At 45.5% G+C, this 14,602-nt stretch overlaps 1 protein-coding gene across 6 annotated transcripts in view; it reads right to left on the reverse strand.

Moving 5' to 3' along the window:
* The window catches only part of msn (serine/threonine-protein kinase msn), a 55,498-nt gene that overhangs the window by 5,227 nt on the left and 35,669 nt on the right, over positions 1 to 14,602 (reverse strand). The window contains exons 20-29 of one of the 6 annotated variants that reach the window (XM_089544317.1): positions 12,761 to 12,977; positions 11,580 to 11,791; positions 10,830 to 10,896; positions 9,878 to 9,946; positions 9,084 to 9,253; positions 4,080 to 4,160; positions 2,742 to 2,762; positions 2,291 to 2,369; positions 1,866 to 1,946; positions 846 to 985 (exon numbers count right to left, since the gene is read on the reverse strand). In XM_089544317.1, the coding sequence (XP_089400443.1) occupies positions 846 to 985; positions 1,866 to 1,946; positions 2,291 to 2,369; positions 2,742 to 2,762; positions 4,080 to 4,160; positions 9,084 to 9,253; positions 9,878 to 9,946; positions 10,830 to 10,896; positions 11,580 to 11,791; positions 12,761 to 12,977 (1,137 nt within the window). Of the gene's footprint in view, positions 1 to 845; positions 986 to 1,865; positions 1,947 to 2,290; positions 2,370 to 2,741; positions 2,763 to 4,079; positions 4,161 to 9,083; positions 9,254 to 9,877; positions 9,947 to 10,829; positions 10,897 to 11,579; positions 11,792 to 12,760; positions 13,020 to 14,602 lie in introns of all 6 variants that reach the window. The other 5 variants (XM_089544316.1, XM_089544314.1, XM_089544315.1 and 2 more) reach the window with 5 other exon arrangements.

Below are 14,602 nucleotides of genomic sequence, written 5' to 3' on the forward strand. Positions count from 1 at the left end.
TGCTGTGCATTATGTCCATAACAACATTTTATTTCTACTTCAAACCTACGAAGTCTTCATCTTCATACACGCTATCAAAAAGTTCGCCCATTTCTGGCGGCAACGCGGCTGAAACATTCTCTTCATACTACGTACACGAAGCAAAGTTGCAAAGGGTGGCTAAAAAAGAACACCGGATTGTCTTGACTTGTCTTCATCTTTTGGCATTTCACATTACTTTTGCTTGGCGCCTCCGAAACGGTCTCGTGTTTATGATCCCGGAAGTCGTCACACCAGCCGTTTCATGATAAAGTTCGCCTAAGAAAAGCTGCGCACGGCGGTCCCCGCATTGAAGTATTAACCGCGTTACAACCGCGTCATTGGTAGTGATATTTTTTCGATGAAAAAAAGCTTGAACATGAACCTGAGTACCTTCTGCACTCGCAAAAAAAAAAAAAGACGTAACATTAGCGTATAAGACGCACCCTTGTATAGGACGCACCAGCAAGATTTTTGAAAAAAAGCCGCGTCTTATACACCGGAAAATACGGTATAAAAAAGTAACCAACTTTCTGGTGCCTTGTGTCCCAGAGACAGCTGCTCCCTAGTTGGTGTTTTTTCCATTTTTAAGCTCGATGAAGTATTCCCACCCCAGATAAAACGCTACAGGGGGCTCTTGCTCTGTGCTCTCTCCCTCTTGTTTATGCCACAGCCTCGCGCCACTAATACCCCCCCCCCACTAGATGGCACCTTAGATGGCACCGTGTGCTTCCCCCGCAAGTGTCAGTGAAAGCAGTTTACTCTCAATACTTATTTGCCCCCCATGCAAGAAAAGCAGCAGCAAGTAAAAACAGGGTGGTTGGTACCTTGTCATTGCGTTCACAGAGGAACTTGAGCTTTTGTGACTTCTTGTGCATGAACACGCCATCCAGGTGGCCAGACTCCACACTGCGGATCTCGATCGCCTTGTTGCCCCAGCCCATGATTTGGCCCGTGCCGACATAGGCTGCATTCCCACATGACAAGCACACTCAATCACCAGAACCTCCACTTTTCTAGACACTGTGTGGATCGACAGTGCTATGGCAACACTGCCTTGCACTAATCAGACCATAAAGTGCTTGTTGACTAACAAGTTGCAGCAACTACTACCCTACATGACCGTGTCTTTCTTTCTTAACTGAATAACAAAACAGTTGCTAAACACTCCATATGGATAATAAAAACTGGATGTGAATCAAACTACGTTTCTGAATACAAACATTGTAAGCATAAGCCAGATATTAGGCGTTCTTCCACAAAACAAATGGAAGAACTAGGTTACTGCACAGCAAATACTTTATCCATGCTCTTTTCTTGCTCTGTAAGCTCGCTGAAGCTTACAGTGAAATTTGAGCAAAGCATGTTTGGCACGCAGAGATGCTCTCCTGGTTTCTCAAGTGCAAAGAGAAAAAGAGAGAAAGAGGCCTTCACTACACACTTAGTGGCCGACATTGCCAGATGTCTCCTTGCTGGCAGAGTGGCATTACAGGCTGCTTCAGAAACATGTGGCATAATGCATTGTAGGCAACTCACAACAAGATAGCTCACAAAAATGACGACGAACAGTAGAAACTCTGGCTAGAAAGTTGAGCGGGACGTTGCTTGTGCTGCTTTAGCTTCCTTAAGACCGCATTCTAAGAGATGAATTTTCAAGACGCAACTGGCAGAAAAATCTAGTGCATCATTCCACTGCATATTCGTCGCACTACACTCCATGCAAGATGAGCAGTGAATGCTGCCATCTGGGCAGGTGGGCGCTACTGGTGTGCGCTCTCAGGATGCTCTCAAACTGCTCGAGCATAGGAACATGCAAAAGCAAAATGAGTCAGCAGCATGAGCCTTACCGACTGAAGTAGGCATTTCTCCCCACTGCAGGACTATGTTCTTGCTGACTCGGCCATATATGCTCACGTAAACACCTTCATCTGAAATGTGGAGAAGAGAGACCAAGGAGGCAGCTGAGTCTGTACCGGCAGCGGTGACCAGGGCATCAAACACTGAACCCTACAATTTCGGTGAGACATGCAGCATAGAGCTACTATCAATAAAGCGCACCAGGGTGTGCACGTATTTCCACTCAAGGAGAAAGGCATGGCTGCACCAGAACTTTTAATTTATTACAAACGCTTACAATGACTGCATGGTCCATCAATGACGGCAAACGGTGGCGAATCCCTTTCTTTACAATACCAGCCATGATGGCTCAATGAAGAAATGCAACCTCACTGAAGAATGCCACCAGAAAAAGAAAGTGCAGAAATGGCCTCACTGTCGTAGCAGAGCAGGAGCTGGACACCCTTGGAGTTCGGAAGAGTCACAATGGTGTGGGGGGTGATCTGACTCTGGTTCTGAAAATGGCACAGGATCAGATTCAGGTTGGATGCAACAACCTTCCCGAGAAACGCGGAAAGACATGCTGGGACGCTATTTTCTAAGGCACAAAGCAAATCAGAGAAAACGGCTTAAAACGAGAAAAGCACCAAATTCAACATGAAAAACATAGTACAAGCATAAAAAAAAAAAATAAAGGAAAGGCCGAGTAGGAAATGGAGATATGCAAATGCAATTCATTAAAAAAAAAAAAATGTGAACTAGCTTCAAAATACAGCATGCTCATAGAAGTGCACTTCATGACTGCCTGCAGATGGCCCCCTAATTTCCCAGGTGTGCAAAACAGGCTTTCAACAAAACGGTGCGACTGGTCAGCACGCACTGCTTACCCCTGCTGCACGTTCCTGGAACTGTTCCACGACAGCACGAGGGTAAAAAAAGTACACACAACAAGAGATGAGCATGCACGCTTGCTGCAAGTCACACTCGGCAGCCACGCAAAATTTCATCTGATCTGCGAGTGGGGTCACGTGCCAACAGTATTGGGAAATAATTGCTCAGCTCTATGAAACATGCAGTAAAGCTGCTGAACAAAGAACCGATTTTCACCAAGAACAAAGATCGCATGGATACATCCTCTGTGTGTCCCTTAAACTCGTAGCAGACTCAAGACTACACAGGATTGTAATAAGCAGCTGACTGTCATTTCTGGCTCATGACAAGTACAGCTTGAGAGTTTTCAAGCACACTGCGTCCGGTTTAAGGCGAGTTGAGCTCATCCGAAGCATTTTCTTGGTTTGCCTAGCGATGGCCGCACTGGTATTATATGACAATTTTGACACCATTTTCGAGAGAGAGAAAAAAAAAAAGTGTTCGTTAGAGGGTTGACATGCTGAAGGCAAAACACAGTGCTGTTTCAAGAACAGAATAAATAAGACCCCAAAGAAGCACCCATTTGGTATCCTTTCTATTGCTTCTCATTTTACATGGTGCTGTTTCATTTTCAAACATGTCACTCTAATGTTAAAAACGAGAAAACCTGCATCCTTTGTGCTTTTATAGCAGGCAGCGCCACCTTAATACAAACTGCTCTTGAAAGACCAACAAACTTTCTGCACTGACATCAGGTTAATTGTGCCTTCCGGAGCGAGAAAACTAAGTGTTTAGTAAGCACTCTTCTCATTTCCCTTTCGTGGCACGTTTAAACAGAAAGCAAACAAGGGAAGGGGAATAAGGGGCTCGTTATAAATATGACAGAAGCCAACAGCCACAGAAAACAAGGGACACAGGGGATTTTTTTTTTAAATTTATTTATTTATTTTGTGGTGTTGATCAATTTAGAATATTACTGAATATGTTATCGCTTAAAGATAATTGATTAGAAAAGCAGAAGAAAAAACAACCACATGCCGCCAGTGGGATCCGAACCCATGACCTCCGAAACAGAAAGTTTAAACAGAAAGTTGTTCAGGGCCGCTGGAGAGGCTCAGTGGTTATGGCGCTCGGCTGCTGACCTGAAAGACGCGGGTTCGATAACAGCCGCAGCGGTCGCATTTCGATGGAGGAGAAATGCTACTGCACTGTTCGATGTCAGTGCACGTTAAAGAACCCCAGGAGGTTGAAATTTCCGAAGCCCTCCACTACGGCATCCCTTGTAGCCCGAGTTGCTTTGGGATGTTAAACCCCCATAAACCAAACCAGAAAGTAGTTCAAGAATGCTAACTTACATGTGAAGGAATGTAAACATCATAGACAGCTCCAGAGTCCAAATCCACTGCATGAAACCCTTGACATGAGCCATACACCACCTGTAACAAATTCACAGGCATTTATTGAAGGACAAGTAGCCTGAGGCATGCTTGCAGAGAAGAATGCAACACAACTGAACCTATGTAGCTGCACCGCACTCTGGAAATGAAATAAGCTAGACTAAACGTTCACGCAGAAAGTTACTCCTAGTCAAAAGACCAATTCATACCAAATTTCTCCTGCTTTTTCTTTCATGCATGTTTGGCACAAGATCTTTCTTTTTCTTTGCCATATGTAACCTAGAGTGCACACACTATCCTGAACTTCTACTTGCCCCTTGCAGCCTGCACCGCTGCTCTGAAACACCAAAATACATCAACCAGGCACGCCTGTTAAAGGGTCAGGCAGCATTTGCAGTCAAAGCTGCTTATGCAGGTTAGAACACTATACTGGATACGAACAAATGCAGTACCGTCAGCTTAACCATATGCAGTGATGCTACTGGTAAAAATGCGATTTGCAGCAGTATTCGGAGCACTAGAATATCCTATTTGGAGCACTTTGGAGCAAAGGAAACGCCGGTTTAGAGTCAGTCGGAAGCACCTAAATTTCCAACCTGGAGCACTTTGGAGCAATAAAACGTTGATTTAGAAGCACTACGGAGTATGCACCTTTTAGTTCCCAAATCTCTTATGTTGGCAAACAATGCTGTATAAGTTTAAGTGGTGTGCAAAGATGTGCTCCACCATTAGTTTGACATCCCTAGCAAAGAGTCACAGCTGACAGGTTTTTGCTTCCAAGTTTTGTACTTACCCACCCCCCAAGAGCCTTAATGGGATACTGAGGAGAAATTGAAGTTGGCTTGTATCGATAGATTACCAGCTCCTGATTACAAAAACGCCACTCATACTGACAACAAAGCTCTTGTAATGTAGAAAAGAGCAAGAACCAAAATACAGGTATCACCGCCACAGGCCAAACTCACAAGTACAAGCATGATGATGTCATAGGACAAGACAGTGCTGCTGGAACCAATGGTTCTAGCAACACTGAGACACGAGAAGCCACGAATCACTGAGGCTGACAAACGAAGGTTGCGCGGTTGAATACTGAAGTTTTGTTTTGAAACGAATAGTGCACTTTTATCACACAAGGAAGACTGACAAAAGACAACCTGAATGTTGTAAGCAAAGAAAATCAATACTTAGCGGTGCCACAGGCGGCGAGATGAGTTTCGGTATATCATGGCGCTTCGCGCCTATGTGCTCTGCATGCCCGCGTGGTTTTGTTTTTGACGCGCCTCGATTTGCAAGCACGGAACAGCAGAGGAACTCCAAGTGCCGCTCCAAATGCTAGTTAAGGGGGGACACTAGTCTTTGAGACCAAAAAATGACCAAAAAAATCGATTTTCAAAAAATGACATTTGTGGAATCTACAGCTAATATTTTTCAACTGTACCAATTTTTTCCTTCAAGAAATCATCATTTTGACCATGATATGAAATTCAGATCATGGCATGGGCTGAATTTATCCAGGAGCTGACAACTTTGGACATCTGGCTATCTCAGTATGTGGATATCTCAACATCTAGGACAGATAGAGATGTCATATTGTTTGCTAAGGGAAGCTGAAGGCACAGTGTGTGCAGTAATCAAAGTAGATTTGTTCAATCACACCTCAAAAATTTATAATTTCACAAAGTTTATTGATGCATTATGTTCACACCTTGAATATTGATATTCCAAATGCTTTAAAATTACTAATGAGGGTAAAACAGAAAAAAGGTTTTGATTATTGCACTCTTTGCTCACCATACTATGCAGCCATGCATTAAAAATGATATTTTATTGAGCAGTTTTTTTTGCACCGAGGTACTAGTAATGAATGACTAATAAAAAATTAATTATCTTGGGAACCGACTAATTTATGAGAAAGGTAATTTCATTGCTGAAATCAGTATAAAAAACTGAGCAAGTTGATACAGCTTCATTAGGACTGGACTAAAAATAAGGAAAATAGGTCTAAGACCGGTGTGCCCTCTTAACTTTTGAAGGAGCCAGTTAAGGTCAGATTATCGCCACGGTCGATGAAAAACTATGATGGCACGATTTTCGGAGACCGTAGAAGGCAGTTTGCGGTGTAAAGAGCACCTTGAGTGTTCGTACGCTCGCCTGACGAAACGTTCCCGGTTGTGCCAGTCAACTTCCAACTACTTCACGCTCTGTGGGGCGGAGGTCGCTGAAATGCAGGCTGGAGTTATTAGACACATTTAGCACACCGTATGCCGTGTTCCCGTTACCGGTACCTGTGTACTGGGAGCCCGCGCGCAGCCAATGAGCACGCGCAAATCTCCAGAACGTCACCAGATGGTGCCACGCACCCGGCAGCTACGAGCGCGCCTGCAGCATCGGAGCCAATCAGCGCCTGCTCACCGGCAGTAGGTGGGCTCCCTGTACTCTGATAACGGTAACACGATACACTGTATGCTAAAGGTGTTTATTTGCGAGAACTTCGTTGACGACTTTGGGAACAGGATGCATCATAACACTGGCAAAACGCTAGTGCAAACGTAAACGAAGTGACAGCCGCAATAGCCAATAGATGCCTTCAATGCGCGGCCGGCGGTGGCTTACATTTCGGCTGCTGCTAGGCCGCACCGCTAGCCGCATCACGGAGTCTACGTTACGTCATGTGCACGTCATGTTTCTTCGCCGCCGGCCAAGTGGCAACAAAGCCATGAAATGCCGAACTATCGGATTTTGCTATAAAAAAATATTAATAGAGCTCTCCTCACTGCCCCTTTAAAGCAGAGAAATATGTGTTCTGTTTCACAGCCGATAACAGAGACTCAGCATAGTGCACACCGCCACCACTACTGCTACTAAACGCGGTACGAGAGCACATGTCTGGTCTGAACAAGGCAGGTATGCTCGCTGCTGACACGCACGTGGCATCATCTGGCACCCTCAGAATGATGTACGCACGCGCCCCGATGGTGCATGGTAGCGGCACGCACTATGCTATAAGTCTGTAATAAAAGATCTCATCGCGCCTCCTCAACCGTGCCGCGGGAAGTGATGCAATATCATTTTTCATTAGAGCGTGTTCTTCAGTGCCACTAGATTTTGCTCCAGCTGCACGCACTGGTCACGAATTTCCTCGAATGCAGACGAGGCGTCACACAGATGAATAAGCTTGCTGCCTCCAAAACAGAGCCCCTGCATTGCTCTTAGCCTGAAAGTGGACGAGCAGATCGCACCTCGTGGCCATTTTCGCCATCGTTCACGCTGCCTGCGAGATTTTCAGAAACGGACTTTACAAGAGAAACTGCCATTTACTTGGTCCAGAAATTTGACTGTATAGAGTGGAACATTGTCATGCATCACTGCCATACTCGTGCATAGCGCCCGCGCCTGCTCTTTACACAAGCTCTCGCTCGTCAGTGCTCAGTGAAGCATATATTCTGGCAGATGCAATGTGCCATATAAGCATAAATCGCCACATGTGAACTGTACTATAAAATAATATTTACGTCTTAATTATACGCAACATTCCATTGTTTGACTCACGCTAGGGTTAATTGGCTGAGCCAGTCGCAAACATGCCAACGAAAGGTAGATTCTAAAGACTCGCAAGTTGGACGTCAATCAGCCTCCATAACGAATCATGTGCTGCTCATGAAGTGAGAGAGAAATGGGCAGAAACACAAAAACATGTGCAAAAGCTTCTAGGGACTGAAATTGCTTCATGTGTATGCACAAAAAGTCCACCACTGAAGTCCACATTGTGACGTTTGTTTTTCTGAATCCATGTTCTGCAAACTTTGAGACATCTAAAATTATCAGCTGCAGGAGGAAAAAGTTTGCAGTATTGGAATCAGCACATGAAAATGCACAAACAGTGAGAATTTGGTGTAAATCAGTCGATAAATAGAAAACATAGTTCTATAAGGGGTGTCCCCTTTAAAAAGATGATAACAGTATGCTGAATTTAGTTTTTGAGATTCAGTTTTAACCGAAAAAGGTCAGTATTCTTGGCATGCAAGGCACAGCTAGCTGGCTGTTGAGTAGAAGTTACACCCCGTAAAAGTTAACTAAGTTAAGGGGGGATGAGGGTCTTGAAAACTTTCTTTTTATTTGTTAACATATCTTTCTGAAACTTAGCACCTGAGTGTATCATTGAATGCTGATTTCGAATATGCATTTAGATTTAAAATATCTCAGCTGGAAGGAAATATATGGCAAAATAAAATATCCTAATTAGGTCATTTCTTACGGGCCTTTTTAGTAATTTATCAGTTAAATAAACATTCTTAAAGAATAAGCAGACATTTGCAAAGGCACAAAGCACATCCTAAAGCTAACAGAATGTCTACAAACTAATTTTGTTGATCATAAATAAACAACAAAGTTGGAAAGAAAAAATTACGTGGCAGTAATTAGCCCACACTTGGCCTAATTGCTCATATATCATGTTTAAAGGAAAAAAGAAAGCTTTAGCATGTGCTTTGGGCCTTTGCAAATGTTTAATTATTCTTAAAAAATCATTCTTTTGCTGATAAATTACTATAAAGGGCCGTAAGAAATTGCCTAATTTGAATGTTATTTTACAATAAATTTTCTTCCAGGTGAGATATTTGAAATCTAAATGCATATTCGAAATCAGCATTCTATGATACACCTGCGTGCTAAGTTTCAACAAGTTATGTCGAAAAATAAAAAACAAGTTTTCAAGACCCTCATCCCCCCTTAACTAAGCAAGGAAACCAGGGGTATGATGAGGCTGTGGTACAGTCGCATAAGTCGCGCAGTCATGTGATTTGAAGCATTTTTCCACTTGCTTACACGTAAGCCTCTGCAAACCGGGAAGCGCTGCCTATGATCTAGTGCTACTCCATACAATAAAAAGCAGCCAAAATGCAGGGCACTGCCATCCGTGCCTATGCAGCAATGTGCGACAAATCCTCAGAAACGCCTCCTCACCTTGAGCCGAATGTTCTCCTCTATGGTCATGTCCACCACGAGAGGTTTGTGGACCAGCTCGGGAAAAGACTTGAACGCCATGAACTTGTGGTATGGCTTGGGTGCCCAGGCATAGATCTCAATGCTATCCCTCAGTGCTATCACCAGAAACTTGATGCGCTCGTACTTCACTGCGAAGGGGAACAGCAAGAAAATACAGGTCCTTGTTAAACGTTCACCACAGGCCATGACCACGTCATGGGCAGCTCCTTGCAGAGTTCTCATGCGCCACACACACAAACCCACTTCTCTGCATCAAATACTGACCAGATTAAAAAAAAACATTTCCACTTTTTGCCTCATGCCCACAAGTCGCCACTTTCTTCGGGAGGTAAGCATGCACCCTACGAATGGTACGGACCAAGATACAGTCCACAGAAGCAAAAAGCAAACTGATGACGTAACCTACAAGGCAAGCACTCTTTTTGAAGTGAAGCAGAAGCATTTTGTTCAGATGATTTGTGCAAGGAAAATACACAGATGCTGTTTCATGACAAGGTGACCACAAACAACCAACACGCATTAGGGGAATGTTACCACTGAGAAGCCAATGTGCAACAGACCAGGAAATTCATGCAGCCCACTGCCCGCAGGAAAAAGCAAGTCAGCGAAAGCATAGCCATAACAAGCAATAAGTTCTCCCAGTAAAAGCATTCCAAAGGTAAGAATGGCCAGAAGCATACGGATTAAAAACAAAAACAAGCAGAGAAAGAGCCACACAGGGGTCCAAGAAACGGGATGAAAGCTCTAGTTACCGTTGCCACTCCAAATTCGAAAGGTATTTTCCCACTCCTTTAGATCGTGTTGGGGAATTGACCACACCACTGCGCTCAGCAAGTCATGGCGGGGACAGAGAAGACCCCACACCCCAGGGGAGTGAGGAGAAAGCCAGGGGGAGCAGAAGAGGAGAAGAAAAGAAAAAAAGAAAGAAACTCTGTCAGAAAAGCTGGCTGGGCCTGTCACAGGGGGGCACGCACTGCGACTGTCCTCCATTAAGCAGCACTGGTGTGCTCACACATGCATGCTCGAAATGGGAAAGGCAGAGATGCTACAGGCTGTCTTTGACACAAAGCAAGGGACTGTGCCACATGTGAAGCGACAGGTTTAAAAAAAAATGCCACCACTAATGTCTACGTTTGTGCTACCTAGTGAGACTGTTGAAAGCTTGTCTGCTGGCAATGCAAAGGCAACACAATATAGTCGCGATACGCTCAGGCATTCGGGAACAGTGCTGTGCTAACCACATATCTGTGCGATTCTGTCAGAAGCCACAGGAACAAGAGCCTTATGTGCAGCGATGGCTCAACTGTTTGCCACAGCAGCTCCAACATTTCTGCTCTTATCACAAGAACCCAATCATCCTGAGACACGTTTGCCAACGTTTAGCTTTCAGGACTGGCTAAGTGGTGCAGTCAACGCCCCACCCTGATATTGGCAGAGCCAAGTGGCAGTGGTAAATATCTTTTTGCTCAAACCATGCGCATCTTTGGGACAGACAGCAGCCTGCCACTTCTTTCCGTGAAACGCGAAAGCGGGCAGTTGCACACAACACAAAAAGGAAAGAATGGCAGCCACAGTAAGGAACACAACTAATTCGAAGCTGACAGGTCTATCCCTGAAAGTCCAGAGCGTGTAAGGCCCTCGCCCATTTACATAATGCGCAGCGTGCATCAGGCACCCCACTGGCCAACATGAATTTGGGCTCACCTATTTTGAAGTGAACGGCACCATGGAGGTCCCCGACATTTATCCAGCCGTTGCGCTTTTCGACTTGCTGCAAGTAATAAAAATAAAATCAGCACTCATGCCAGAGGTCATAGGCAGGCAGAGCTGCCATTAAAAATGAGGGAGAAAAAAAAAATTTTTCCTATCGTGCAGTGTAGTGCTGTCAGCATACGAGCAATTTGGAAGCACCGGAAAGTTGAAAAGCACAGGTTCAGTCACAAAGAAACTCAGCAGCAGCAGCCTAACTGACAAGCAAGGCTAGTAATTGAACCCGAAGGGTTAAGAGCTACTGCCAGCCTCTAAGACCCCAGTGGTGCCTACATTCCAACCTTCTGAATACGAAATCAAGCAGGACAAGTCACCAACTTCAAATATCATCAAATTATTTTGAAACCCGAGGGTAGTAAAAAGCAAAACCCTGCCAATAACGACACTTAGTACATGCTCAAAGTACCATAATTAATGCACTTTCCTTTCCTTTAAGCCCACTGGAATGCTAGCACGTTACTGCATTTACTCGCATAACAGGCGCACCACCTCAGTTTGGTCGCGAAAAATCAGATTTTTTTATTTCCGCGCATAATAGGTGCGCACCCCAAACTTGGCACCGCGATGAATACTGTATTTACACAGGTGCCATAATCCTGCCACTTGTCCCTCGTGCAGCTGCGGCATATGAGTAGAGAAACAAAGGAACATATGGCAACATGCAGAACAGCGACAGACACCTACTGCGTCAGTGCGCAGGATCTTGCTCTTGAGCCAGGAGAGGTAGTAGACGCGCACTCGCTGCTTCTTGCCAGAGATTGTGACCAGGATGTTCTGTCCTTCGAGCACCTCCATCTGCTGGAAGCGCCGACGCGAAATGAGCTGGTACACCTTGCCCTGCCCACTGCGGTCCAACAGCATCAGGCCATTCTCCGTGCCAATCAGCAGGTTCACCCCTGTGGTGGGGAGGAGGAGAAGAAAAGGCCGCCCCAGGGAATGTTCACTGTTCAACAGGGGTGTGCGCGATTATTGAAATTTGCGAATACGGACCAAACATGAATGTGAAGAAAAAATGACTTTAAAATCAAGCGCCTTTCCAGCATGAAAAAAACTTCAGAGAAAGATAAAAGTACAGCAGCCCACTGACTTTTTTCGGACTCCATCAATTCGGACTCGCGTGAGGTTTCGAACTTCGCTGAGGAATTGTCAGGCGCAAGATTGGGGAGTGGCGAAGACTGACTTTTAGAGCAGTTTTTTTTTTTTTTTTTTCACAGAGATTATTTTTTTGAAGTACACAGATTTTTCGGGCCGTTCGATTACTTGGACCATTTTCCGGGTCTCACTGAGTCCGAAAAATTGGTCCCGACATTAGTGTATGGTCCTCAGATCCGAAAAATAAATAAAACTAGACTGACTCAGCACCATTTGAAGCGAACTTGATCCACACAGAAATGCATACTGTTTGACTAGACAGCATGACAATTTGTAACCTACACTGTGGTCACGCAAAATCAGTAACAATACACGAATGACACACTACTGGCAACTAAAAATAGCATGATGGGTAGTAAAATCCACTTCAGTGGACCGAAAGAAATTTCCGAATTACCCGAAGGTGGAGTTATAAAATGTACCATCTGCCGCAGAGGTCCCCAAACTACAGAACCCATGACCAGATTGGCCAGAAGGCTGGCAATGAAGTGATTGCCGTTGATTGCTGCTTTGGAGATTAAAGATGACAAAAGGAAATCCTGGCATGACTCCAAAACCCCTAAAACGAATTAATGCAGCTGTATCACCAAGGGATGTGTGTGCTCTTGCTCTGGCCACGGGCCCATTAGAGACCAGGGTGACAGATGGCACATGCCCATGGGGCGCAACATGCAAAGCGGGGCACACACACACAAAAAAAGAGGGTGGCTCACCCCAGAGAGCGGCACACAGGATCTCCGAGTAGAAGCGCTTCTTGTACTTGCGAATCTCCGGGGTGGTGCTCACCGCCTCGTGTGAAGTGGGTGTGACGTTGACGTTGACGTGGGACTCCCGCCGGGGAGACGGGGCCGGCGGTGCCCCACCCCCCGCAGTGCTGCCCCCACCCGCACTAAAGCCAAACGCCAGGAAGGAGCGCTGCTTCTGTTGCAACTGCAACTGAGGCGGAGCCGGCGGGTTAAGAGCCTGCCGGTACTACGGGAGAGGGCAGGGGAAAAAAAAAAGGGTGGGGCAGGGAGAAAAAAAAGAAAGACGGGACGCACACACAAGGTGGCCAGGCCTTAGGCATACATGCAGGCAGACACCAGTGGAGAGGAACGCATGCATTGTAGTGCGCAAAACCCAAAACCTGCACAGCTCAGCCACAACCAGTTAATTAAGAAGGCGAGCAATCAAGAATGCGCGCCTCAGATGCCAGAATAAAGCGTGTGGCAGCAGCTCAAGTGGGCCAACTCAAACAAAGCTTTTCAGCTGTGTTACTGCTAGCTCTTTTTTGCAAGGCATTGCAATGCCTTACAGATACCTTTCCCTAAATGTGAGGCTACCTTTGTTACTGGGAATGTTCGCAAAATTATGACCACCAGTATCAAAGCCTACCCTTTTTTCACTCTTTTTACATGCAAGACCATTACAGTAGCCGACTGATTTTCCGGACTCCGATAATTCGGACTTCGCTGAGGAACTGTCGCACACCTCATAGGAACGTGTACACCCTACACCCGATATTTCGGACATTGTGGAGTCTAAAAATTCTAATTTTTGGACTAAAATAGACGCCAACAATGTTGTGGAGATTGGTTTTCAACCGAAAGTTCGTTATTTCGGCTTAATACAGACGCGGGCGGGCACTGCAGTCGCAAACAACCCGTTCCCCGCCACAGTGACAGGCGCCATCTTGGATTTGAATGGAATCTGCGGGTGCAATCAGACTGGCTTGGATAGGCTTGGCTATTTGTTCCCAATCGCTGCCATTCGAGATAATGGGATGCTCTCTGTTGCCATCGAGATGGCCTGCAAAAAGCGCGCGATTGCATTGAAAACGGTACTACAGGACAGTGGGACAGCTGCAGCGTCCGCTGCGGCTTGGACGATGCCCTCCCGCGGTGCGCGACAGCAAACACGGTAAAGGAGGGGACTGCACTCGGAGGCGCTTGCTCCCTCTCGTGTCTTCCCGCGGGTTACCCATAGGTTATCTCTCCGTCTTCGCGAGCGTCATTGCCCCATGCTAACTGACTGTAGTTGCTTCGCGTAGCGAGTGCATTCATTTGCGGCATGACTGCGGCTGTGTCGCACTATCTGGTATCGCGATGTGATAGGGTGTGGACATGAAGAAAGCGTGGTTATGACTCAGAGAGTAGGCAGAACATGGCGATTTTCGCAATTTTGAAAGCCGTTTTTTAGCAGAAAAGTTTTTTTTAAGTTCACGGATTTTTTGGACTGTTAGATGCCTTTTTTGGACTGCCTTTTTTGGGCCCTGCCGAGTCCGAAAAATCGGTTGGCAACTATTCCACCATCAATATGTACAATAAAGAAAATGAAACGCACGCACCAGTTAAATAATCTAAAAGTATAAAGAGCACACGCTAGAAAGGCAAAAGGAAAATAAGTAACAAGAGCCAAGCTAATAGGCAAGCTAATCTCTTGCATTTCAAATGTGTGAAATCATGACAAGATTTGTTTGTATAGCAAATGAGTGCCTAAGGTGCTCCAGCGCTGTGTGACCATTGCCTGAAGCACATCTAATTTCAGAAACTGAACTTGCGAACTTTGCTTCTTTC

The sequence above is a fragment of the Amblyomma mixtum genome, chromosome 5 (genome assembly GCF_055824585.1).
Source record: "Amblyomma mixtum isolate Tamu chromosome 5, ASM5582458v1, whole genome shotgun sequence".
NCBI lineage: Eukaryota > Metazoa > Arthropoda > Arachnida > Ixodida > Ixodidae > Amblyomma > Amblyomma mixtum.